Source organism: Belonocnema kinseyi, chromosome 1, assembly GCF_010883055.1.
Source record: "Belonocnema kinseyi isolate 2016_QV_RU_SX_M_011 chromosome 1, B_treatae_v1, whole genome shotgun sequence".
Lineage (NCBI taxonomy): Eukaryota > Metazoa > Arthropoda > Insecta > Hymenoptera > Cynipidae > Belonocnema > Belonocnema kinseyi.
Window position 1 is genome coordinate 9,087,855 of NC_046657.1, and position 25,577 is coordinate 9,113,431.

The window sequence follows — 25,577 nt, forward strand, 5'->3', positions numbered from 1 at the left end:
GGATCAATCTGAAAAACCTCTATCCCATCCACACACTACTCCTTTCCCCTGCCGAGTGAGTCACGCCTACCCCGAAAGGGAAATGGCTTAATGGTGTAATAAAAAAGGTGTAGTATAATGTAATGGAGTGGTTTAAGCTCCCATTATGAGGCTGCAACTTTGGAGTAATGTTTATAGGTAGTAAGTTGTGATGTTGCACATATGTACCTGAAAGTGTAATCAATAAATCATTGGGCCTAACTTGTGCCAGCTTTGTTAAATTAAAAAAGGAATACATTTTACTTTTAACTGTCACAACCTACCTCTTTTACTAAAGTACCTTTACGTAAAGAAAAAAGATCAAATATTGAGAAAGATTGTTTTATTCCTCCATTTAATACATTTGAACTAGTAGGAGAGACGAACGAACGATTTACATTAGAAATTACGTGGGAAATAGTATGACAGACAAACGAACGTTCGACATTAAAAATTAAATTAGAAATAGTACGAGAAACAAACGAACGACTGACATTAGACATTACCTTAGAAATAGTACGAGAGACTCGTCTGAGACGAATCGACTGAGTAAAATTTAACGAAAGCATTCATTTAACCTATTTTTCACAAATAAATCTTTTTATAACTTATAAATTCGAAGAATATTCAAATCTATATTTATTTATAATTTAATAATTTATTTAAAATTCTTAAAAAACGCATCAATGATATCCTATTCTTATTCTTTATTCAACGCTTATTACCGGCTTAATAAGAATTATACAACTTAACCTTCATCATATACAATTGGTTCTTGAAAATTTACAAGACATGCGCAAACAAACACTAATTGCGATATTATTCCTCTCATGCTTAATGGAATAGTCCTTTGTAAAATGCGAAACTGTTTTAGTCTACCCACTGCATGTTCAACGTAAATGCGTTCTTTAGCAACTTTCTTCGTTGCGATTTCCTCTTGTGCTGTAAAACGATTTCTTTGTCTAAGGAATGGTGGTATGTTCAGAGATGCGCCTACACTTTCGACAAGGTCTTCGATAGTAAAGCCTCTATCTGCAAGAACAACGTCGCCGGGTTGTAAAACATCTACTAGTTTAGATTTAATGACGATTTCGCGATCTGAAATTGCCCCTTCATAAACGTCAGAAAGAAAACTTATGGCACCGTTCGGAGTACAGCCAAGTAAAACTTTAAATGTCGTATGACCTTTATACTGTGAATACAAATTTCCTTGATGCTCAAAATTTGCGGGTGCCTCACAAAAGAATTCAGTACAGTTTAAAATAACTCTAAGGTTTTTAAAGTTTCGAAACATTTTCGGTAAATATTTTGCTACTTGCCGGCGACTGGCAAACATTTTTGGCCTTAATCTTGTCGAAAAATGCAGATACAAACATTGGATCCATGTAATATTTATAGAGCTCAATAGCCCAACACTAACTTCAAACCGGTATGACATGTCTTCGAGAAGTAACCCACATCTTAAGCGAGTAAGAACAAGAATTAATTCCTGCAAAGGTGTTAATTTACGTTTCGCTTTGTGTTTTTCGTTAGCATTACTTTTACGACTCGAACCCCAGTAATTTAAACTATTCGCGACATCGCCGATGAACGACATTATAACCGTGATGTACTTAAAATGTAAACCTGTGTATAAAAGACATTTATCATTATCGTTTCTTAAAGAATCTTCGAATCGCTGAGCAGGAGACTTTGAAATTTCTCGAATCAATCGCTTTGATGTCTGAATGCCTGTAGATCTAACTTTAGGTACTTTCATGGTACTTTGAGATTCCACCACCTTAGATTCGTCAAAATCCTCAAAATCTGTTTGCGTTCCTACAGAGACGGAAATGATTATCTTACTATCGGTTGTAGATTCCATCCCTTGAAGTTCTTGAAGAGTCTCAAAATTTGTCTGTGTTCCTGCAGAAGAAAAAGCCTGTCCCCTGTCATTACTTTTAGATTCCATGTCCATGCTTTGCATCTCAGTAGAAAAATTTGGTTCAGGATCACGGAATGCTTTGACTTCTTCGAATTCGACATCAGTTGAATTCGTTTCTCGGCTCTTCTCTTCTCCAGTAAAGCAACTGCTCCCTATACTAGAAATAGATTCCTCAGACTTCAATGAGAATCGTTGATACTTTTGCTCCAAGCTCCTTCTAGACTTTTGTGTTTTCTGAAAAAAGGAAATATTTATGAAAGTGACAACAGATATAAAAAATGTGTATAGATAAAGAGAACCAATAGCCAATGAAAACAGACAACATCAAAGTTGGCTGTCCTTATTTTCACAAAGTAAAGTTCTTACAACTTCGATGTTAAAAAATGAAGAGTTGTAATAGAAATTAAATGTGTAAAAAACGTCGCCGAGTGCCTGGCAAAATTTAATTGTATTTAAAATAGTTTAAAAATGCTTCGAATGCTTAAAAATTTTATTTCAAAATCCTCAAACATTTACATGCTGTTCGACATTTGTAAAAAATTTTAAATCATTAAATTTTTTTCAGAAGTTGTAAACATGGAACAGTCAGGTGTTTCTAAACATGATATAATAGTTATTTTTCTTTATTGAAATTTTTGAAATTAAATTATTTAAAAATGGATTATTTTGGACTGAAATAACATTTGAAATTAAATACAAACCTTTTATTATAAATATTTTATTTTGAAGTTATTTTAAAATTGAAAATAGTTTATAAAGCTGCAGTCGGGCGTTTACACTTGTTAAACAGTTCCATAACACAATAATTCCAATGACAAGATTTACAAATACACTTACCAAAACATTGTACTTGCCAATAAAAATTGAAAACACAATATTTACTATAATTAGTAATATTATTGATTAAATTTTAATTTAATTCGTGATTATTTACACAGAAAGTAAATTTTCATATGACGATGTACTATTCTGGACGTACTGACGTTTCATAACCACAAAGTATTTTTAGGTTAGAACGGTCACAACTCAATTTACTCTTTTCTCATACATTTTTATATTATTCTTACCTCTTTTATCGTTTTCGGCCGACATTCTATCGGGTCTGGATACTCTTCTGTAGGTCCAGATTCTCCAAAGAAGTGTAAAGAACAAATATATGTATCCTTTGTGACGTTCCTGATTGACTTAAACTTGGAATCTTTACGTCCACACAACTTCACCCATTTGTTGCATTTCATGCATGCTTCACACATTTGTAAGTGGAACCTTATACTCTTATTATTAATTTCACCCTTTCTAAATTGTAGACATGGTTTAGGGAAAGAAATAAAATAAAAATTACACAATTCGATGCACGAAGCTTTACTGCGACTGCCGCTTTTGCACAATCCGTAGCAGCAGCTTTTATGCGCTCCAACCCTTTTTTTTTTCACAAATATTGGCATCGTATTATCTTCTTCCATTTCACGCACAAACACTTCGCTATATCGTTCAAAACATAATTTTTTAAATGAAAATACTGCATTTCCTATGCAATTGCGAGCAACAGGGCCGAAAATTGACAGGAAGATCAATTCTTTTTCGCGCATGCGCACCACAAAATAATTGAAATGAAAAGATCTAAAAATTAAAATCATAATTTTTGGGTGGAAAATTCGATTATTCACTTAAAGTTGAACTACTCAGTAAAAAAATTAATTTGTTTACTTTTTAAGGATATTTAATTATAGTTGAAAATTTAACTATTTGCCTGTAAATTGGGTTAAAAATTCAGCTGTTTTGTAGATAATACTCTTTTTGACTTTGAAATTAAATGATTTCGTTGAAAGTTCATGTATTTTGTTGGAAATTGACCTTGTTTGGTAGAAATTTAATCTTTTTGGTTGAAAATGTATTATTTTTGGTAAAAAAGGCAATTGTTTGGTTGAAATATCAACTGTACATCTTCTTCGGTTAAAATTCGATTATTTCTGTAAGAGTTGAACAACTTTGTAAAAAAAAAATACGTTTTTTTGTAACGAGGTTTTTTAATTATGGTTGAAAGTTTAACTCGTTGATTGAAATCTCATATTTTTCGCTTAAAAAATTCAACTTTTTGTAGATAGTTCGTCCTTTTGACTTCAAAATTAAATAATTTCTTTGAAAATTCATGTATTTTGTTTAAAATTTGTCTTTTTTTGTAGATCATTAATTTCCTTGGTCGAAAATTCATCTGATTGGTTGATAATTTAACAACTATGTTGAAAATAAATTTTTTCTGTTAAAAATTATTTATCTTTATATGAAAATGTAACTATTATAGGATTAATTAAAAATTAATCGTTTTTAACTGGAAATTGAACTATTCCATTTTTGGTTGAAACTTTAACCTAGACATTGTATTAGTTAAAACACTAATTATTTGATAGAAAATTAATTTATTTGTTTTCGATTATGATTTTTTTTTGATTGAAAGAAAGAATTGTTAAATTTGTAATGAGCTGAATTTTAAGTTTGAACGCTAAAATTTTAATGTAAAAAAAGATTCAAAATTGATTTAAAACTTGAAACTATTTCAAATAATTTGAAACACGATGTAGATTTTTGCAGATTAAAAAAAAAATTAATCTTTTTAAGAATTTGTAAAATATTTCAAAAGAATAACAAAAATTGTTGTGATTGCTAAGAAAATTAAAAATGATTTTTTATTTTGAAAAATTAATTGTAAGTGAGTATTTGAAAACATTTTAGAAGATTAAAAAAAAAGAATCAAGACGATTTGAAGGCAATTTTTTTATTTTGCAGTTTTTTTTATTTTAGGAAAAAATCTAATTAACAAAATATATCAATTTTCAATCGAAAATGTTTACTTTATAACAAAATAAATTAATTTTTTATCAAATAATTGGTGTTTTAACTAATACAATGTACAGGATAAAGTTTCAACCAAAAATGGAATAGTTCAATTTCCAGATAAAAACTATTAATTTTTAATCAATCCTAGAATAGTTACATTTTCAGTTTAAAATAAATCATTTTTAACCGCAAAATAAATTTTCCACAAAGTTATTAAATAATACATTTCCAAGCAAAAAGATTAAATTTCTACCAAACAAGGTCAATTTCTAACAAAATACATGAACTTTCAACAAAATTATTTAATTTTAAAGTCAAAAAGAGTATTATCTACAAAAAAGCTGAATTTTTAACCCTAAAATATGATTTTTCAACCAAACTTTTAATTGTTGACCAAATAGTTTAACTTTCTATCAAATTATTGACTTTCAACGCCCAAATGATGCATTGTTTACAAAACAGTAAAATTTTTAACAAAAAAGTTAATTTAACGGCAAATAGTTGAATTTTCAACTATAATTATGATTCCTTAATAAGAAAAAATTAATTTTATTACTTAACTATTTCAACTTTAAGTGAATAATCCAATTTTCTACCCAAAAATTATGATATTAATTTTTAACAATATAGTTGCATTTACAACAAAACGACTTTGCAACCAAAAAATATTTACAGTTAATATTTCAACCGAAAAATTTAATTTTTAACCAACAAGTATAAATTTTTCACAAAACAATTTAATTTCTACAAAGAAAGACGAATTTTTAACAAAATACGTGATTTTTTTAACCAAAAATGGTATAGATTAATTGCCAGTTTCAAAAATGTATTTTCAACAACACATAAAACATATTTTCATCAGAATAGTTAAATAAATTAAATCTTTTTTCATTAAGGATTCATAATTATAGTTCAGGTATTTTGTTGGCAATTGACCTTGTTTGGTGGAAATTTAATCTTTTTGGTCGAAAATGTATCATTTAACAACTTTGTTGAAAAATTATTTTTCGATTAAAAATGATTTATTTTAATCTGAAAATGTAATTATTCTAGGATTGATGAAAAATTAATCGTTTTTATCTGGAAATTGAACTTTTCCATTTTTGGTTGAAACTTTATCCTGTACATTTGTATTAGTTAAAACACCAATTATTTGATAGAAAATTAATTTATTTTGTTAAAAAGTAAACTTTTGGGTTGAAAATTGATATATTTTGTTAATTAGATTTTTTCCTAAAATAAAAAGAAACTGCAAAATAAGAAAATTGCCTTAAAATCGTCCTGATTCTTTTTTATTTTTAATTTTCTAAAATCATTTCAAATACTCACTTAAAATTAACTTTTCAAAATAAAAAATCATTTTCAATTTTCTTAGCAATCACAACAATTTTTGTTTTTAAACATTTTACAATTCTTAAAAACATAAAATTTTTTTAAATCTGCAAAAATCTACATCGTGTTCCAAATGATTTGAAATAGTTTCAAGTTTTAAATTAATTTTGAATCTTTTTTTAAATTAAAATTTTAGCGTTCAAACTTAAAATTTAGCTCATTACAAATTTAACAATTCAAGGCTTTCTATTTCGAACCATTCTGTCCAAATTTGTATAGTTTTTAACAGTTGTTTGTAATTTATTGTTTTAAATGAAGGGTCAAATATTGTTGATAATTAACGAAATTTTCTTTTTTTAATTAAAAAATTTCAAATTGAATGGGTTAAAAATAAAATTTTTTTAGACTGAAATAATATTTGAAGTCATAATTGAAAATAGTTATATCTATATATTATATATATTATTATATATATTATATAGATTATATCTATTAATTCTTTAATTTTGAACGGATTCAGAATCATCTTGTAAAATCAATTATTTTTCAATTTTTAATACCTTAAATTAAATTCAAAACATTTTATTTTAAAATTCTTTTAATTAAAAAACAATCATAATCGAAAACAAATAAATTAACTTTCTATCAAATAATTGGTGTTTTAACTATTACAATGTACAGGATAAAGTTTCAATCAAAAATGGAATAGTTCAATTTCCAGATAAAAACTGTGATAAAAAATTGAATTGAACAAAAAAAACAACTAATTTTCAACAAAATTGTTAAATTTTCAAGGGAAAAAGTAAATTTCGGACCAAGAAGATTAATGTTCTATAAACAAACGATTTTCCAACTTAAACAATATATACGATAGTTACATTTTCAACAAAATAAATAATTTTTCAATCAAATAATTGAGTTTTTATCCAAACGAGATGTATTCTAAAAATCGCCAATTTCTTTAATTTCTTTCAAATGCGTAACCTCAAAATATACTCATATAAAGAGGCGCGCGAAGTATTCAAATCCTGAGAATCGCCTGCATCGAAATCTGGAAATATTAAAATCTCAATATCTTTATTTTATTTCAAAGCAGATAGAGATATAAAACCACCGAAGTGTTCTGACCGACAATCGTGCACCTTCGAGTTTTCAAATACAGAAGAGGAGAAATGGGTTGCGCGCGCAACCCAGTCATTTACATCGTCTCCTACTATATTCACACGGACATAGACCTGCGATAGTATTGGACCACGTCTCGTTTCAGACCTGGGGTCACTGATATGAGACATCATTTCATTGTGAATAACCTTTTAAGTTGAACATAGACCGAACTATCCAATCACTTAAAATATAAAGAATGTTATATCACAATATATATAATACAATTAAAAATAAGTTTGATTTAAACTTTTTTTTTAATGCTAAGCGTAATTGTTAACTTTTGCAATCATGAAATCATTCAGTTTACAATGTGTAATTCTAAAATTTTTTGCCATAACTATTTTCCATTTTAGATTTTCATTGTTAAGGCCACATTTTCCATTTAAAGACTTTTAAAGTGCAGTTTTGAAGGCTTACTTAATAAAAGATTAAAAGCTTTTGCGATTGAAATTTTTGGACAAAAAACATTTTAAGTGGATCAACTGTAAATATAAATTCATTAATGATTTTTTAAAATTCGTGTATTCGAAATTGAAAAATAATTGAATGATTTTATGGGGCGATTCTAAGTCAGTTAGAATTAAACAATTTACAGATTTCGACATTAAAAAATGAACTACTTCAATTCAAAAGTCTTAATAGTTAATCAAACGTAAACTTCCCACTGTAACTTTATAAACATTCTGTTGGTTTAGTAGAAAATATACCATTTTAACCTTTTCAATTTAAACATTTTTAATTAAGAAAAAGAGCAATTTTTTAATAGTCAACAATGTTTGAGTATTTATTTAAAATGGAATGTTAAAAACGAAACAATTCGAAACTAAATTGTTTGAAACAGAAAGCCTTGAATCGTTAAAATTTCAGAGAGTTAAACTCAGACTTAGAACATCTTAATGTTAATTTTATTGTTCTGTTCAAAAAAATGTTTATTTATAAGTGAGAATGTTGAAGAATTTTGATGTGTTAATAACAGACAAAAACGTATTCATTAAAAAAAAAAATGCGAGTAAGTTGAGGAAATACTTTAAATTTTTTAATTAAAATTGTCAACCTTTTAAGGATTATGAAAGGTTTAATATAGTAAAAAAATTGTCTTAGGATTCCTGGTAAAATTCAAAATGATTTTTTTACTTCGAAAGATTAATTTCAGCAGAATATTTTGGAATATTTCAAAACAATAGCAAGTTTTGATGAATAAATAACAGAATTTTGAAATGTTTCAAAATAAAAAAAACTATCTAGATTCCTTACAAAATTTACAATAATTTTTTATTTTGAAAAATTAATTTTAAAAGAATATTTAAAAAGATTTTAAAAAATGTCCAAAACTGTAAAAATAATAATGTAAAGATTTCAAAATATTTAAAAGAAAATATAGATTTTTAAAGATTTTAAGACAAAATATGGTAGTTTTTTAGGCTTTTTAAAAGATATCGAGATCATGAATTTTTTTCAGAGGTACCTGGAAATATTTAATGTGATTTTTTTAGTAAGAAAATATACTTTTATAAAATGTTCTAAAAGATTTAAAATAAAAAAAATTCTATGCATAAATAACAATTGAACAATTATTCATTTGCAATGACTCAGAATTAAAATAATCTAACTTCTAATTTAAAAAGTGGTCGATAAAAAATTTTAATCATTCAGTTTTTAATGTTTTTAACTTAAAATTGCTTGAAATGATTTAATTTTTGAAAATTCATAAACTTGTTTATTTATTCTACAATTTAGGACATTGAAACTGATAGCGCTCATTTATAAATAATATCAGTTTTGATTCGTTAAGGCCATGTGATGAGTGGGTCACGTGACCAGATTCCTACCTTACCACCACTTTTTTTATTTCCCCACTTATATTTACACAAAACGTCACGAAAAAGTTGAAAATTTGGGATACTTAACAAGAAGCACTAAGAATGGTGGGTCTGGCCTCAAACATTAATAATTACAAAAAAAGTTTTTTGTTGTAAATAATTGTTTTTTGCTTTTTTTATAATTATTAAAGTTTAAGACCAGGCCCACCTTTCTTATTGCTTCTTATTTATTATCCCAAATTTTTAACTCGATGTAGCGCTTCGTGTGAAAATAAGTTGGAAAATAAGAAAGGTGGCGGTAAGGTAGGAATCTGGTCACGTGACCCACTCGTCACATGGGAAATTTAAAATTATTATTAACCTCCCCTTGAGAGTGGAAGGGAGAGGGTAATTATTGTGTGCTCCCCCCCCCCCAAGCCCTTCTCTGAATCCGAGCCTGATAAGAGCATATGGATAAAAGTTTTCGCGTTTTCCATTTCTTGCATATATATCGGGTATTGTCATCTCTCGACAATTTTGCCAAATATTGACTCTGCGTTTTGAAAAAACAAAAACAATTAAAAAAACTCCAGCAACTCATGCAAACTGTAGCGGCATACAAGCAATGTTTATTCCACGATCGTCGATCGGACCGCATGACGTCACAAGTGGTAATGCTCTATAGTGGATGCCTCCTTACATTCAAGTATCGCCGAAACATTATGTCCAGCTGCCTTTCGATAGTTTAGAAGATATTAATTAAAATTCACATAATATCTGAAAATAAAAACATATAGATTAATATAAACAGTCATTTGATCTAATCTGCAACACTTTGATGAAAAGAGATTTTTTGGATTATTTATTTTCTTACTTGGGAAATGTGAATCTGAATAGAGTGTTTCAGAATAAAGTGTAGAAAAATAAAAATTATTAATACACATAATCTATTTTAACTTTCTTTACTTACCTTTATTCCCTTACAGCAATAGGATATACCGGGATATCCCATTTCATCCCATTTGTCTCCCAGGTTGTCCCAATGATATCCCAGGGATAACTTGTCGGATATCCCGCAAGGCAGAAATTTTTATATCCCAGAGATAACCCCAGGATATCCCTGGGACGCTTACGGGATATTCAAATGTCCTAAGTAGGATATAGAAAGATAATTTATATCCTACTTGGGACATTTGAATATCCCATAAACGTCCCCGGGATATTCTGGGGTTATCCCTGCGATATCCAAATTTCCGCCTTGCGGGATATCCAAAGGGTTATCCCTGGGATACCCTTGGGACAACCTGAGAGATAAATGGGATCAAATGAGACATCCCGGTATATCCTATTGCTGCGAGGGCTACCTCATTAGTAAGTTACAAAATTACTAATTCGATTAGTAAAATTTTCTATTTTTGTCAAAATTTAATAAATTTTTTTCTGGTTCCCTATTTGTTGAGAAAAATCACTTTCAGTATCAAAAAAATTGTAGGCAAGCAGCAAAATCGATAAGGATTGTAAGGGTTCATAAATAAATTTAAATTAGAATCAACAGACAAATTAAAAGAATAATTACAGAATCATCTTTTTCAATAAACATTACATTTATTTCAACATTATGAGCAGATATGTACAAGAGATAAACAATAATTAAGATCGAAGTGAGCAGTGCCGGACTAAACAATACGGTTCCCCTAGGCCATGGTCAGTGGCGTGGCTAGCCCTGAGGGAGCCCTGTATAACAATTTCTTGGGGGTTGGGGGGCTTTTTAGGTTTTATAAGTTTCTTAAAAGTGCTTGATTTATTCTTATTTCGGGGCCCCGGACCTCGCGCCCCCGTATCATTAATACAGCTGATACGGTTGTAGCTACCCCCCTGGTCATGACTCTGTGAGGCTCCCTCTTCCCTTTCCGTATAATTTTCAAGAACAAACGCTGGTATGAAATTAGTTTTCAATAAGTAATAGATGAATTTAACTAGTTTACAAAATATAAATTTATTTTGTAACCAATAAATATATGCAATCATACATTTTAGTTTACAGTAAATACATGAATACTACTTTAATTGCGTTTTCTTGTCTTCAGTTGTGCAAAGTGTTGTATTATTTCGTCGTAATTGATTGAATTTAGTAGGTCGGCGTTCCAAAAATATGATCTGTGATCGTACTGTACATATATTCTTTTAATTTTATAATACAATGGTAAGACTTAAAATAAACACACTATTCGGCTAATTGCTTTCCTAAATCGTTATTATAAACTTTAACTATAGAGCGTGAAGTTTTTCCCTGATTTCATTATCTGATACTGTTTTTGATTGATAAGGTGAAAACGACCTTCAATATCTCTGTAGGCATCACTTCATCTTAATAAGTCTGCTTCGAGCCTGTTAATAATAGTGAAAAATGTGTTTACTTTTATGTCTTCAATAGGAGCACAAATGGTATCATTATTATTGTATTCAACATATAACATTTTTTCTTTCTTAGCCTTTGATTTTCTTCTTAATATTCTTCGCAATGGGCAATCTTTTTCTTTCCCCTTCATGGAAGTCAAATTCTTCTCGTAGACTCGTAATATAAACAAGTAATGAAGTAATAGTGAGCATCTTTCTATGATTATATGTATCATTCTAGTTTGAAAGAACTAAAAATCCTTTCAACAGGCGTACCGTCCGAAAGAAAATATCTTAAAATACAAGTAATTTAATCAGTTTGTGATATATCAGGTCTAGAGTCCATGCTAAGCCTACGTGATATGTTTATAGCTCTACTTCTGAAACTACATGAGCTAGCTACATAGTACTCATAAATCCTTTTAATATAAATTTATTATAAGTACCCAGATAACAATTCGTGCGCGCACGCCGTTGAATGTGTTGGGAATGTACAAATAAGGGTTATATAATACCAACTAATATCAGTTAGGACCAGTAAATACATTAGTAGTTTGTAACGGGTACACTAAGTACGTGATACTATATAAGCTACGATACATGTAAAAGAGACAGAAAATTCTTGTGATAAAAAGGCTGTAAGTCGTAACGACGGTCAAGTCAATCAAGCATTGTACCTCATTTTTGAAAATAATAAAGTATACTCTGAGGTATTTGCCTCAGAGTTACAAAATTTTATTACATTGAATTTCCCCAATTCAACATTGGTGGCAGCGGTGGGATCTGTTAAACAACGGACCATTCTGAAGATTCAGAATTGCAGTTGGAGTTTTCCATAACATTAAGTGAAAACCAATACTCCCATCTACCTACGATTTTACGATCACCTGAGAATCATCTCAAAGTAACTTTGGTTACAACAACTTAAACGAGGCCCACTATCGCGTGGAGAAGGCTTGTCAAACAATACATTAATCTCTACAGAGTTCAAAAACCAGCAAAAGGAAACCAGCCCTTGGCACTCTACAAGAACCGCAAATCCAGTAGCAGCTACAGTAAAAGTAATTACTAATTACCCCCTTAGTACTTAGGAAGGGATATAAGGCATTATGGTTACTACGACACTTTCTACATATGGGCATATACATAATTCGCAACGCTCATTGGAAAATGAGGCTCTCACCACTCTTCTACCTAATTGACTATCAACGATGATTCGAACCAAGAGGAATCCCTGATTCTAAAATCACTCACCCCACCGGGAATCTAAGAAGGGGTCTTGTGCATAAATACAGGAAATTTGAAAGCAGAAACCAGTTTAGTTTAGGCATTTTAGCTTAAGTTTAGTCAGTTTAGGCTTATTTAGTTGATTGTACTTTAGCCTCAGTTTTTAGTCCCGTCTCAGTGCAGTCTCAGTTGGACAATTCAGATTATAACAAAAAATCTCCGAAACCGTAAACTGCGGTCTAACAGCCCTGGCTCGTCAATCATATAAATATCAAGTCTACGAAGAAAAGCTTCTGCGTGGAAGCCCGAGTCGAGAACACCTGCTACAAAGGGACAACGCAGCTCAGGTACGTTGACCTTGTCATCTTAGCCTGCAATGCCATATTTAGCACCATCCACCCCCTGCGGGTACCCATACAGGGTGCCAACAGAAGCAAGATATACTTTCGGTTCGAGAAACGAGGGGGCAAATTAACTACTCTCTATAGAAAAGAACTATGTAAGTAACCAAATACTATTTAATGCCAATACAATCTTCTCTCTTATCAATGAACATTTGATTAATTGTTCATCCTTATTTAAGGCATTATTAATCGGTAGTTATCCTCATCACAGCTTTCTAGTTTATTTAAAACTGGAATCTAAAACGAGGAACCATTTTAAAATAAAATAAGGTACTAGGTACGTCCATAATACGCCTGCATTTACGTCGTATGCTTGTGTAAAGGATACGTGTGTTGTAACCTTCAATGTGACGCAGCGCATGTTGGGTTTATTATTTTTAATCTGCTAATGTAACTGAACTAATTTTTACTAAGTCGCTTACTAAATCAGTGCGCCCGTCTCTCTCGACGTTACTAGTCCTTTGCAAATATTGCAATCTTCTGCAGATAATAATGCAAGAAATTTAGAATGTTCTACTATCGAAATTAGTAAGTGGCTATAATACATTGTTTGCTGGTTTATTACAGAGGTTTGTAAACACTTCAAACCTTTTTTTAAAATAAATGTAACATTTCTAAATCTTATCCCAATGAATTTTGTAGTTCGGCATGTAGTTACTAGTTACTACTCGAAGTAGTAAACATTACAAAAGTTCCGCTATGCCCCTCCATTGTAAATTAAAAATAGTAAAATCTCGTCTGATTTTTAGAAAATATTGCAACAAAAGGTATCTCCGTGTATTGATGAGAATATTGATCTAGACGTAGATGAATTTTATGGAAGAGAGAATAGTCGTACAAGGTCTCCCACTCTTCATTATTCAAATGCACATGCAATTGGAAGGAAAGTTTTGCGAGACGCTTTTTCAGTTTGTGATTTATACCACACTGAAGGAAATATTATATTGAAAACACACCGTTCCTTCCCTTATAATCATACGTTCCTCCCAAAAGATTCGCGTACACTTTTAGGGGCAAGTGTGGAGGTAGCATCTTCAAAAATTCAATTTGTAGCCGGTAGAAAATTTTTGTATGAAGGATTTTCTAAGAAATTGCTCTTTCCACTTTCAAAAAGAAAGTTGAAAAAAATCGTTAAGAGTCTTTGAAGTTGCTTTAAATTATTGAAATTAATTGAAAATTCCTTGGAATGTTTTTAAATATCCTAAAATATTTAAAATCCTTTAAAATCTCTTGATATTTTTTAAAGTTCTAGAAAATTCCTTGCAATTTTAAAAATACCCTTAAATATTTCCAATACTTTAAAATCTTATATCAAATTACTGTAACCAATTGAAAATTCCTTGGAATCTTTTAAAATTTGCTCAAACTTTTCAAATCCTTCAAAATCTTTTGAAATACCTAGAACTTTTTTTAAAGATTTGAAAAGTACTTTGGATGCTATTCCTTTAAGGAGGTTTTTTTTTGTTTTCTCATAATCTCTTGAAGAGATTCATTATTGAGATCTCAGATCTTAGGAGAAATGTGGATGCACCTCTCACTCACTTTCGTCAATTCTCTGGGCTCGATAGTGCCTGTCTTGCTCTCTTCAATTGACTTTCACGGGTTTAATTGTGTATGAGTCTCACTTGCTCACTCCTATTAATCAGTCTGTAGTTCTGTCGCCAGTATAACAGGTAGTTGTGTATGTATTTACCAGACGCATACACTAATGACTCGTTTCTGTTATGAACCTCAGCTGATACTACGGTAAATCAATACTCAGTAGCGACTTGGTGCTCGTTAATTGGACTCACTGAGTGACCGTTTAAATTTAATTAAAAGTGAGAATCATTTACCGTACTATTTCCAACTTTAATAAGATTGGAAAAGAAAATGTGACAGGTGCTAAGATTCAAAGTAAAATTGACATAATCAAGGAACGCTAGGAACTCGCCTATAAGCACCACAATATGATCAACGCCGTGGTCATCGACGAAGAAAGAGAAACAGAAGAATACTTATTAGATAAAGAGTATAGTAATGCTTCGGATCAATATAAAGAAGAAATGGATCTTCTCGGTGACCGGAAAGCAAAATTCGCTCCAGTCATACCAGCAGGTTACTCGACGTTCTTAGAGAATTCGTTCAGTTAATAACAGCAAGGTAACTCTGTGAATATGAAAATACCTCAAATTAATTGATCTATCTTCTCTGAAAATTACGTCAAGTGGATAAGTTTTCATGATTTATATAAATCACTTGCGCATGATTCAAATCAATTATCCCATGTTCAAAAGCTTCATTATTTTATGTCAAGTCTAGATGGTGAAGCGTCACAGATGTTAAGTTCAATCACAATAACTGAGGCTAATTATACAAGGGCATGGGACGCGTTCAAATCTAGATACGAAGATAACCATTTTATTATTAATAAAGTACAGTAAACTTTCAACTTTTTCCTCCACCGTAAAATGTATATGCTCACGAAAGTCCCCTTCTGGAGGGGTCCCTACCTCTACCGCGAGTTGTACGGATATTTGTGTCGAGCAATGTTCATTGGCTGCCTCGGCGTTGTATCGATACACCCACTGTAAGCCACTTTTCCAACTGTGCACGCGCTGCAAAGCGTAGGCCTATTTTGAATCAATAAAGATATCGTATCAATAAGAATGCTTTTCGGCACATGCGCAGTTAAAATAGTCGCGTTACGTCAAGAATCGAGTTGCGAATTAAAACGTATTTATAATAAAAAATAGCGATCAATTCAGTTGATAATTTCGGCAATCAGCTTAAAAATACAAAAATAAAATCACTGACCAATACTGACCAATCAAACACTACTCTTACATTTGAGTCAAGCTCATATAATATAATTAATATATGTATTTTATGTCAATCTCAATACTTAGTCGCAAAATGTCCACAATTTCGAATTAAAACAGTAGATCATCGCTACGAAATATTAAAAAAAACTTATATTTTAATTGTACACGATCTGACCATAGGCCCTATAAATGTTCAAGTAATTATCGATGCAATAAATAAAATAAACTGCATCACTTGTTATTGCATAGTAACGCTGATCCTAATCTCATCAATAATAACGATAATTCGAATTTAAAGTTTTAAAATATTCCAGAGACAAAACACATCTCTCATCTTTCTCATAAAGGAGCACGACGTTGTCGTTCAGCTATGTTTGGTACTGCGCGAGTCTTATTAAAAGTTCCAAACGGACGCTTTTAAATTGTGAGAGCAATGATTGATCCTTGTTCTGATCAATCATTTATTAGAGAGTCAATGATCCAAAAGTTAACATTACCACGAAGTCGTATTCATTCAACTGTAGAAGGTTTAGCTGGAGCACATTTGACTACTGCGACTGCGATTGTAACACTCGATATAGAATCTCAAATCAATCTAAGTATTAAACTGACGTTGGACACATTTGTTTGTCAATATGTGACTCGCTATACGCCTTCTAATAAACAAGACATAAATATTGATTCTTGGCCTCGCTTGCAAGGTCTAACTTATGAGGATCCTGAACCTTTCCCCTAGGATCGTATCGATATTATCATCTTACGGAAAAAGAAAAACTATGTGAAAAACATTTTTCTGAAACTCACTCTCGTGATAACATGGGTAGCTATATCGTACATTTACCGTCTAAATTATGTCCCCAAATTAACATTGTAATCTCGTTTCTCATAGCACGGAAACAATGGTTTAATATGAAGCGTAAATTAATAGCTCAACCCGAGTATAAATTACTATACTCAAATTTCATGACTGAGTATGAATCTCTTGGTCGTATGGAACGCGTCACGTCAGGTGATCCCTATGCTGATACCTCACACCTATGTTATTAAAGAAAGCTCAACTATAACGCGCTTGCCCGTAGTCTTCAACGCCTCCGGTTTGACTGCTAACGGCACGAGTTTAAATTTTCACATGTTTTCAGGGCCGAAGTCACAATCGGATCTTCCTACTATCATTACAGGCTCCAGCCCTTGCTCTTAAAGTAATAAAACAAGTTGCTCATGATAAGGCCTCATCTTATCCTTTAGGATCAAATATTCTATCAGAGAATTTCTACGTTGATGACGTCCTCTTCGATTCAGATGAGCTTGAGTCTGCTTAAACCTCAAAACATTGATTAAACCAAATTTTGGCTCGCGGTGGCTTTGAGTTAAAAAAATGGTCAAGCAATATTTTTTCATTATGTGCTGACCAACCTAACAGCCAAAAGGAATTAAAATATTATGATGATTCAGAGAAAAGTATCATTAATATCTTGGGACTCTCATGGAAATGGAAACGTTTCCACTAAACGTACTGTTTTATCTACCATCGCTCAAATGTTTGATCCAGTTGGTTATCTGACCTCCATAAGTGTCGGAGTAAAAATCTTTATGCATGGATTAGGGTCACTAAAATCACATTAGGATGACGTGCTACCAGATTATTTGCCCACGGAATGGCAATCTTATTGTACATAGCTAAAGAAGTTGGAAGCTGTGTCTATTCCGCGTTGGGTAGGTAGCACATCAATGGCTAAATATCGTTGATTTTTAAGTCTGGTTGCAAAAATATCATTCCAAAAATAAAAATGGAGATGAGATGGGATATTGCGAGGTTTGTGATAAGAAACTTACCGCGCATAGAAGTGCCCTTAATCGGCACTTGAAATCTACAAAACATCGTGAAAGATGGATTGAACCAGTTTTCAATCAAAAAGTGACTGAAACTCCTATAGTAAAGTTAGAAAAATCTGTTAAAAGAGCGGAGATTAAGTTAACAGGTCTTCTTGCTACGAACAACTTAGCCTTTCGCCTGAACGACGTTTTAAGTCCTTTATGCCATGACATATCTCCAAACTCACAAATTGCAAAATAGTTAGCAGTGCGATGGACGAAATCCACTGCTTTGATAAAAAATGCACTCGAAGATTATTTTCAAAATGAACTCCTTGATACGCTTAAAACACCCGGATGTTTCTTTTCATTTATTATGGATGAACTTACAGATGAAAGTGCTACGAAGAAATTTGGATTCGCTGTCATCTACTACAATGATGGGCAGTTTAAGGTAAAAACAAGACTTTTTGGATATGGTAGCAATGGAATATTCGAAAGCTCAAGGCTTGTGCGATTGCGTGAACTTTGTAATAAACCATAGAAAAATACCCCTTTACAACTTCGTTGCGTTTTCGTGTGATGCGACCAATGTTATGTTTGGAGCAAATAATTCAGTTGTCTCATTGCTGTTAGAATGCTTACCAAATGCAGTGTGCATTAAGTGTACATAACATTTTTCGAACCTTGTAGTTTGTGCAGCTTGTTTGAAATTACCAAGATCAGTTGAGGATTTAGTGCGAAACATCGGATCTCATTTTAGCCGAAGCGCTGTAAGACGAGTGGATTAAAAAGAGTTTCAGAAGTTTTTTGGAACTGGGATTTATAGAATTCTCGCAGGAAGCACTACACGCTGGCTCTCCTTGAAAGATTGCGTGAATATGGTTCTGAAGCAGTTTCAAGCCTTACTTGCTAATTTTGCATTACCAATTCTTCTAGATCGATCGAAAATGACTGAAGAAATTGTGAATGTAATGTCAAACAGATTCACAGTTATCTACTTAGAATTTATGTCCTACGCTTTGGGACTTATGTCTGATTTAAATCTGGGTTTCCAATCAAAAACTCCACTCTTACATAGATTGAAACCAGAACTAAAGAAACTCGTCCGAACTGTTTGCACAAACTACCTCGAAGTGAACTATGTAAAGTCTGCTTCTGATGTTTTAAAACTCGATCATCAAAATGAATTCATGTATATCGATCAGAAACACATGTATCTAGGTGCTCTTGCAGCTGAAATTATTGTTGAATTAACAAAAGGTGGCAATGTTCCCGATAAAGAATTGATTTTCTTCTACGATAGCATCCGTTAGTTTTATATAACACTCGTGTCTGAACTGAAAGAGCTTTTCCACTTTTCCGACTCAGTGTTCGAAGTCATAAAGGTAGTAGATCCCGAATTTGCTCAATCGTCCAAGGTTAAATCATTGCAGCCAGTATTACCGAGATTTCCGATTTTGAAAGAGTTTGTTGATGCTCAAAAGTCGGATGAAGAATGGAGACTCCAGGGAGTTAATCATGCAGATTATGAATTGGATTCAACACTTCCTACAGAAGAATACTGGGGCAAGGTTTTTAAGATAAGGAACGCAGCTGATGAACAATTTTTTCAAAATTTACAAAAGGCCATATCTCTTTTGTTGATTCTGCCATTTTCAAATGTAAAGGCGGAACGCACTTTCAGTCAGGAAAATTTAAATAAAACCCTACATCGAAACAGAATGGCAAATGACGTACCTGTCGCTTTCTTAGCAACAAAGGAGGGAACTGAAGAAAGTAGGGGGATTTTAAAATTTAATCCGCCTAACAAGGTACTTCAATCTAAAATTTAGAATTAAGGCTATTAGTTGAGGCAGTATGCAATTACATGTTAGTGAATATTGTTATTTATTCTATAGTAAATAATATTTGTTCATTCAAAAAAGTCTAAAGCTATACTTATAATGCAATTTATCTATGTTAATCTATGTTTTGTAATATGGTGATTTTGCATGGTAAAAGAATCAAAATTATTCAATAGAAATGTTTAGAACTATGCTGTTTAATAATTTAAACTGATTTTACAGTAATAAACAAGAATCATTCAGTCAAAAATATTATAAAATATGTTGTGTTGTAATTTAAGTTTATTTAGAGTTATAAAATTTCCGGGAAATTTACGAATTTGTCACTAGAAAACTAGAAGAAGCGCACTGCTCACGCGAAGCTCCTACGTTACAGATTCGTTCGATTCTCGCTATTCGTCGTTATTCGAAGCAGCTGAGTCGAACGGAGCGAAGCGTAGAGAGCATATCTATATCGACGCACTGCGGTTTAGACGTCGATCGTTTGCGTATGAAGACCCACTTAGCGCCGTTTGATAATTCAATGTCAGCATTTCATACGTGGAGCTACTCAGTTTTCGCATTTTTGGAATTGCAGCTGCTCGTTGTTTAATCAAAGCGCGTCTAGTATTTCGAATCGTAAAAGTTCTATCTTAGCGACGAGCTGTGATTCAGATTTTGTTACGTACCCGATACAAAAGTGGAACAGTGTATGTCTCGATGCTTTAGAACGGCTGATATTCAACTTATGATTGTTGCGAGTTCTACATAAAGAACTGCTTTCTGTCAATACTTACTTAATCGATGTAGTTCGTTATTCGTATAGCCCCGTTTCTATACTCAAACCGATAAAATTAAAAATTAAATGAAGAGATCCAGTTCCACTTTTTTGCCTACAGAGACCTAATTTATGCGAAGCGTATTGGTCCAAGGTATTATTGAACTAAGATAGTCACATACTTTTTTCGGTGTACTACTGAAGCGATTATGCATCCGCTTGAAGTCACCTTTAGAAGAAGTAAATGACATTTTTTCTAAATTTTGTAACGATTCAAAAATACTATTGCAATGACTCCATGACATTGTGATTAAAAATTTAATGTAGAATCTGAATTGCAACAAGTTAAATGCCCGTCTTGTTGTTTTTTCAGTTTTTGTTGCGTGATAAGGAAGGGGTACTATAAAAATACGTTGTAAAATATCCTTTCAGTTCACTCGGTCCGCTAGGATAAGTCGGAAACTAATGTGAAGTCAGAGTTAATTCCATATTAGCCCAGGCAAAGGCTTGTGATGCTGGTAAAGTAATGCTTCACATTCCAGGTGTTACTTTTCCTTGATAACAGAAAAACACTAGATTTTAATCTGTGTAATGTAGTAGTACGATTCAGTAAAGTAATCTGTATTAAAAATATAGTTTTCAAAACCAAAAATTTAACTTTTTAACGCGACACACTGGCGTGGAATTCATATAGAGAGGGAGTAGGGAAACATTGACAATAGGAACAGACTATTAAGCCCCTTTTTCTACTAATACTGATATTCTTGACGATAACGGATCCCACTGAGCAATGACTACGTCACAAACCCTTGTGACATTATGACAGAAAAGAACAATAACTTGGACTCAGACCATGAGCAATTAAACAGTGAAGCGAAACATGATTTTCTAGAAACATGTGAAATGATCCCTGATTTTACAGGAGTAGGATTAGAAAACATTATTTAACTCTACAAAATCGCGAAGAGAAAGACAAAGAAAAATGATTGAATTACTTTGTTACATACAATCATAGCACAAAAATTGAAAGAAAAAACAGCAAACGGTATCCGCGCAGACGGAATTAAAACATTTGCTGCACCATTCGATAGATTGGGAACACATTTCGGCGAACGAGAGAATTTAGACTTGTTATAAATACAATGGGATATGTACATAAAGGGTAACACCGAGAGCCTCGAATCCTTTGTTGGACGATTTATGACTAGTTAAGATAAGATCATGCAGTATGTAAACAACATGACGCGGAGTTATCCGAGATACTAACTTGACACGATATTGAACCAATTACAGTAGTTAGATCATTCTTGAAAAACATTAGAGAGGAATAATGATAAAGAATCAGAGCCCAAAAACCGAAGATTCTAAAAGAAACGTTTAATATGGCATCAGAGGTAAACATAATTTTAAGAGTCTGAACTCGGAAATTTGGAAAAAGATTGCAAAGAAAAATAACCCGGATTGTCAGCAAAGCTCAGAAATTTTCAAGTAACAGCCTCGAATATGCGTCCACAAGATCGAACGTAGCTGAACCACGATTATTTCACCTTAATGGAAGAAGAGAAACAGGAATTCAACCAACAACCCAAAGTAGAAAGTTACAACCATTACCTAGAGACTGACGAAGACACGACACGCCAATTGTGGTTTTAAAATTCAAACACATAAAGGAATGTGAATGTGTCATAGATACAGGTAGTAATGTATCTATTATTAAAGAAAGTTTCTTAAAAGGAATGAATCTACAAAGGCTCTTCATAATGTATGCACGATTGGAAATGCTCCAATAAAATTCGAATACGCAGTAAAGTTAACTACTTTTGGTACGGAATCAGTATTCCAGGTAATAAAAGAAGACGATTCGTTTAGGGAACCTTTTTAACTAGGAATGAATTTTCTATACGCTCACAAATTTTCAATTTATCTTGATTGGGAAAATATTGTAAACCCATTTTATCTGAAAGCACAGATACTATTGATGATTTTTATGAACATGAAGACACAAGATGGAATGATACAGTCAAATATAATGATGACTACTGTGACATCATAAAAGGACAGAAGAAAGAATTAATGAATTATTTGAAAAGATGAGATTACAAAATAAAAGAAGGAAGACAGGAAGTAGAGACATTATTAATAGAATATACTGACATATTTCCTTTAAATAACGATCCTGCACCATTACCAAATTTAGCCACTCATGAAATAAGAACCACGGATAAAAGCCCAGTAAATACAAAAAATTATAAATATCCCTTAATCAAACAAGAAGAAATGATTCGACAAGTCCAGGAACTTTTATCGAAAGGAATTATAAGAGAAAATATTTCACCTTATAATATACCGATTCCTTTAGTCCGAAGGAAGATGGACGCACGCGGTTAGAAACAATGGGGACTAGTATTTGATTACGGAAAATTAAATGAGAAAGCAATACTAGACAAATATGTTCTAACAAACATAGATCAAATTATTGAACAACTTGTCCATGCTAAATAATTCTCTTGTCTGGATTTAGCAGCAGGGTTCCATCAAATCCTTATGCATAAAAACAGTATAGAAAAAACTGAATTTAGTACAAGAGATGGACATTACGAGTATACTACGACGCCGCTTGGATTAAAAATGCCCCTCCTACTTTCCAGCGAATGATAAATAACGAATTACGAGGAATAATGGGAAAAGGAACTTTTGCATATATAGATGACATAATAATGTATGGAAAAAATCTTAAAGAACATAATGTAAAGGTTGACCTTCTTAGATCACTCCCACTCATATTTTTGGGCTATAAATGAAGTGCGTTGGCCCAGCACACATCAGTTCTCTCTTGCTTTGGCTACTAAATTGTATTCTAATTTGTATAACTAAATAATAAAGTGTGTCGAGTACCATTTAGGTAACTCGACTATTTTTTAAAAACAACTAGACATATTATTCAGCGTAACATTTCTGGCGATCCTGCCAGGATTGTGTAAACGATTCCTTTCAAAAACAAGGTTTCAAAAATACACAATCTTTGGAAGAACCCTCGCAGAATTCTACGGATTTCGCCTTCTTGATAATTTCACGAAATTATCAACAAAAAGAGTTTTACGAAACTCAGAGGAACTCCGGGTCTAATCTAAGGATAGACTCGTCAACAGAACAAAATAAAATAAAAAATTGGTTTGGGTAAAACTAGCCGCTGAACTAAGTAGGCGCTATCCTACGTAAGCCCAACCAAAAAACCAGTAGGAGGCCCGCAATCAGGCGGAAAGCGCATCGGCGCAGCAGCATTAAACAACTGATGACACTTGAGCATCTGAAAATTCTACAGGCAGCCACGTACAAGAAGATCAACAAGTCTGAAGAATTGACTACAAGAACTTCACGGATAGAAGATTAATACCTGTTTTTAAACGTAAGCATATGTACACACTTTAGATATAATTGAACTGATAAGAGAATAAATCCCCTCTGCGGACTGCGGAAGGCGACGGAAATTGAATCAAAGATAATTTCATTTCCGGTGGGGTAAAGTTTATCGGTTCACGTTGAGATAGTCCTTGCACTCCAGACATCTCATCGTCAACAAAATCTTGCGGTACTTTGGTATGGCCGAATAGTTTGTAGCAACTAGTCGACGAATATCAAAGTAGTAAGCACACAACAGAAAATCGCGACACTTAACACTCGACACAAAACAAATTAGAATAAGTACACTGGCATTTATAGAATATAGAGATAGGCTAAAAACAGACTACGATACAGACAAAACGTACGAAACAGACAATTCCTTTAACATGTCAGGAACACAATCCCCTAATATTTCTCAAACCTGACCCTATGTAATGGATGGAGAAACTATGAGAAGGATGTGGACTACCATAGAAACCCTAACAGCCAACATGGTAGCATTGAACATACAAAATAGAAACAGGACCGAAGAAATTCAAAAGATAGCAAAAGATTTAGGATACAGAGAAGAAATTGAAACGGATAAAGAACCAGAATTAACAGAGGACCAGGATACAGAAACTAAAACCAAAATGAAAGTAAACTCAAATTTAGAACCCGAACTAACGGAAGTGTTACGTCGCAACATTTACATAATTAACCTTTTTTTCAAAATCATTAGCGCTTGCGTGCGCAAAATCTAATATCACCGGTGGCAGCACTGGCCGACAATCACGCGCGCCAAAATAGACTTCCGGCCCCGCAAAATCTTGCGGCTATGCCCGCCAGCGCTGCCTCCGGCCCCTCAGTAGTCAACGGCTTCGCGCGGCGTGCAGAGCACTGGCCAACTCGCGTATTAAACGTACCAAAAAAACAACTCGCGTACCCAACGTACCGTAAAAACTATTGTACCCAACGTACAACCGTGTATACTCTACACAAATCAAATAAAAACTCAGTCCACCCACGTGGCAATAAAATTAGTCCACTCACGTGGCATCAAAAAGTGTGTGTGTGATAAAAATCATAATCTCAGTGTGTCAGTGTGCAAAACTATTCAGCCGCCTCGTGGCGGCGTGCTCGCCCTCGCGGCTTTGTTCTCTCTATGTATGCGTGCGGAAACTCGTCCTCGTGTGACGTCACTCGCGTCTTCTTGTACTTTCTCCTCAAGTTTGTGTGTGTTTTAATAAAAAGGGTTTTTTATGCCTTCGAGGCTTTTTCCCTTTAAGTGAAGTGTATTTATTTAACCTTAATTTCCTAATCCTTGAAATTAAACAAAATTAGAATCATGCGTGTAAAATTTCAACTAAAACTAAAATTCTTAGAACAAATTCAAACCTAAAAAAAAACGTACGAGTGATGCCGAGAGCGGTGACAGTACGTCACGCGGTTTCCGACATTCGTACAGAAAATTAAACTAGGCTGCTTGGCTCTTCCCCCAATTAGCGCAAGACTTTTCATGGTGCCTCCTGTGAGGTGGAAAACTCCATCTCTCTCTCATTAGCATTCGCGAAATCAGTGGCGTCACGCGAGTGCAGTGCCGGGAGTGTATGTGTATGTGCGTGTGAATAGGACAAAGCGCGCGGAGAACCCGCGCAAACCTGTCACAGCGCGCGCGCCTTATCTCGCTTGCTCGTCTCTCCCTCTCGAGTTTGCGCCAACCGTCAGCGACAACGGCCTGGAACCGTGCAGCGGACAGCAGCGTAGGAGCTCGCGATCAGCAGTGGCGTCAACGACAGCCGATAAAATCATTCTCGTCCAGCGACGACCAATGCCATCGCTCTCATCTTAGGGGGCCTCACACACCAGCGAGCCA

The 25,577-nt window shown here is 33.0% G+C and overlaps 2 protein-coding genes across 2 annotated transcripts in view; both read right to left on the reverse strand.

Moving 5' to 3' along the window:
• LOC117176690 overlaps positions 1 to 25,577 on the reverse strand; it is an 89,817-nt gene that overhangs the window by 15,738 nt on the left and 48,502 nt on the right. The window contains exons 6-8 of the mRNA XM_033366945.1: positions 3,010 to 3,071; positions 1,439 to 2,176; positions 902 to 1,210 (exon numbers count right to left, since the gene is read on the reverse strand). Of these exons, the coding sequence (XP_033222836.1) occupies positions 902 to 1,210; positions 1,439 to 2,176; positions 3,010 to 3,071 (1,109 nt within the window). The remainder of the gene's footprint in view (positions 1 to 901; positions 1,211 to 1,438; positions 2,177 to 3,009; positions 3,072 to 25,577) is intronic.
• Positions 345 to 3,492, reverse strand: LOC117181626. The gene is made up of 2 exons (XM_033374504.1): positions 3,010 to 3,492; positions 345 to 2,176 (listed from the first exon to the last, which is right to left on the reverse strand). Exons 1-2 carry the CDS (start codon positions 3,403 to 3,405, stop codon positions 767 to 769), a joined length of 1,806 nt encoding a protein of 601 aa, XP_033230395.1. The 5' UTR covers positions 3,406 to 3,492; the 3' UTR covers positions 345 to 766.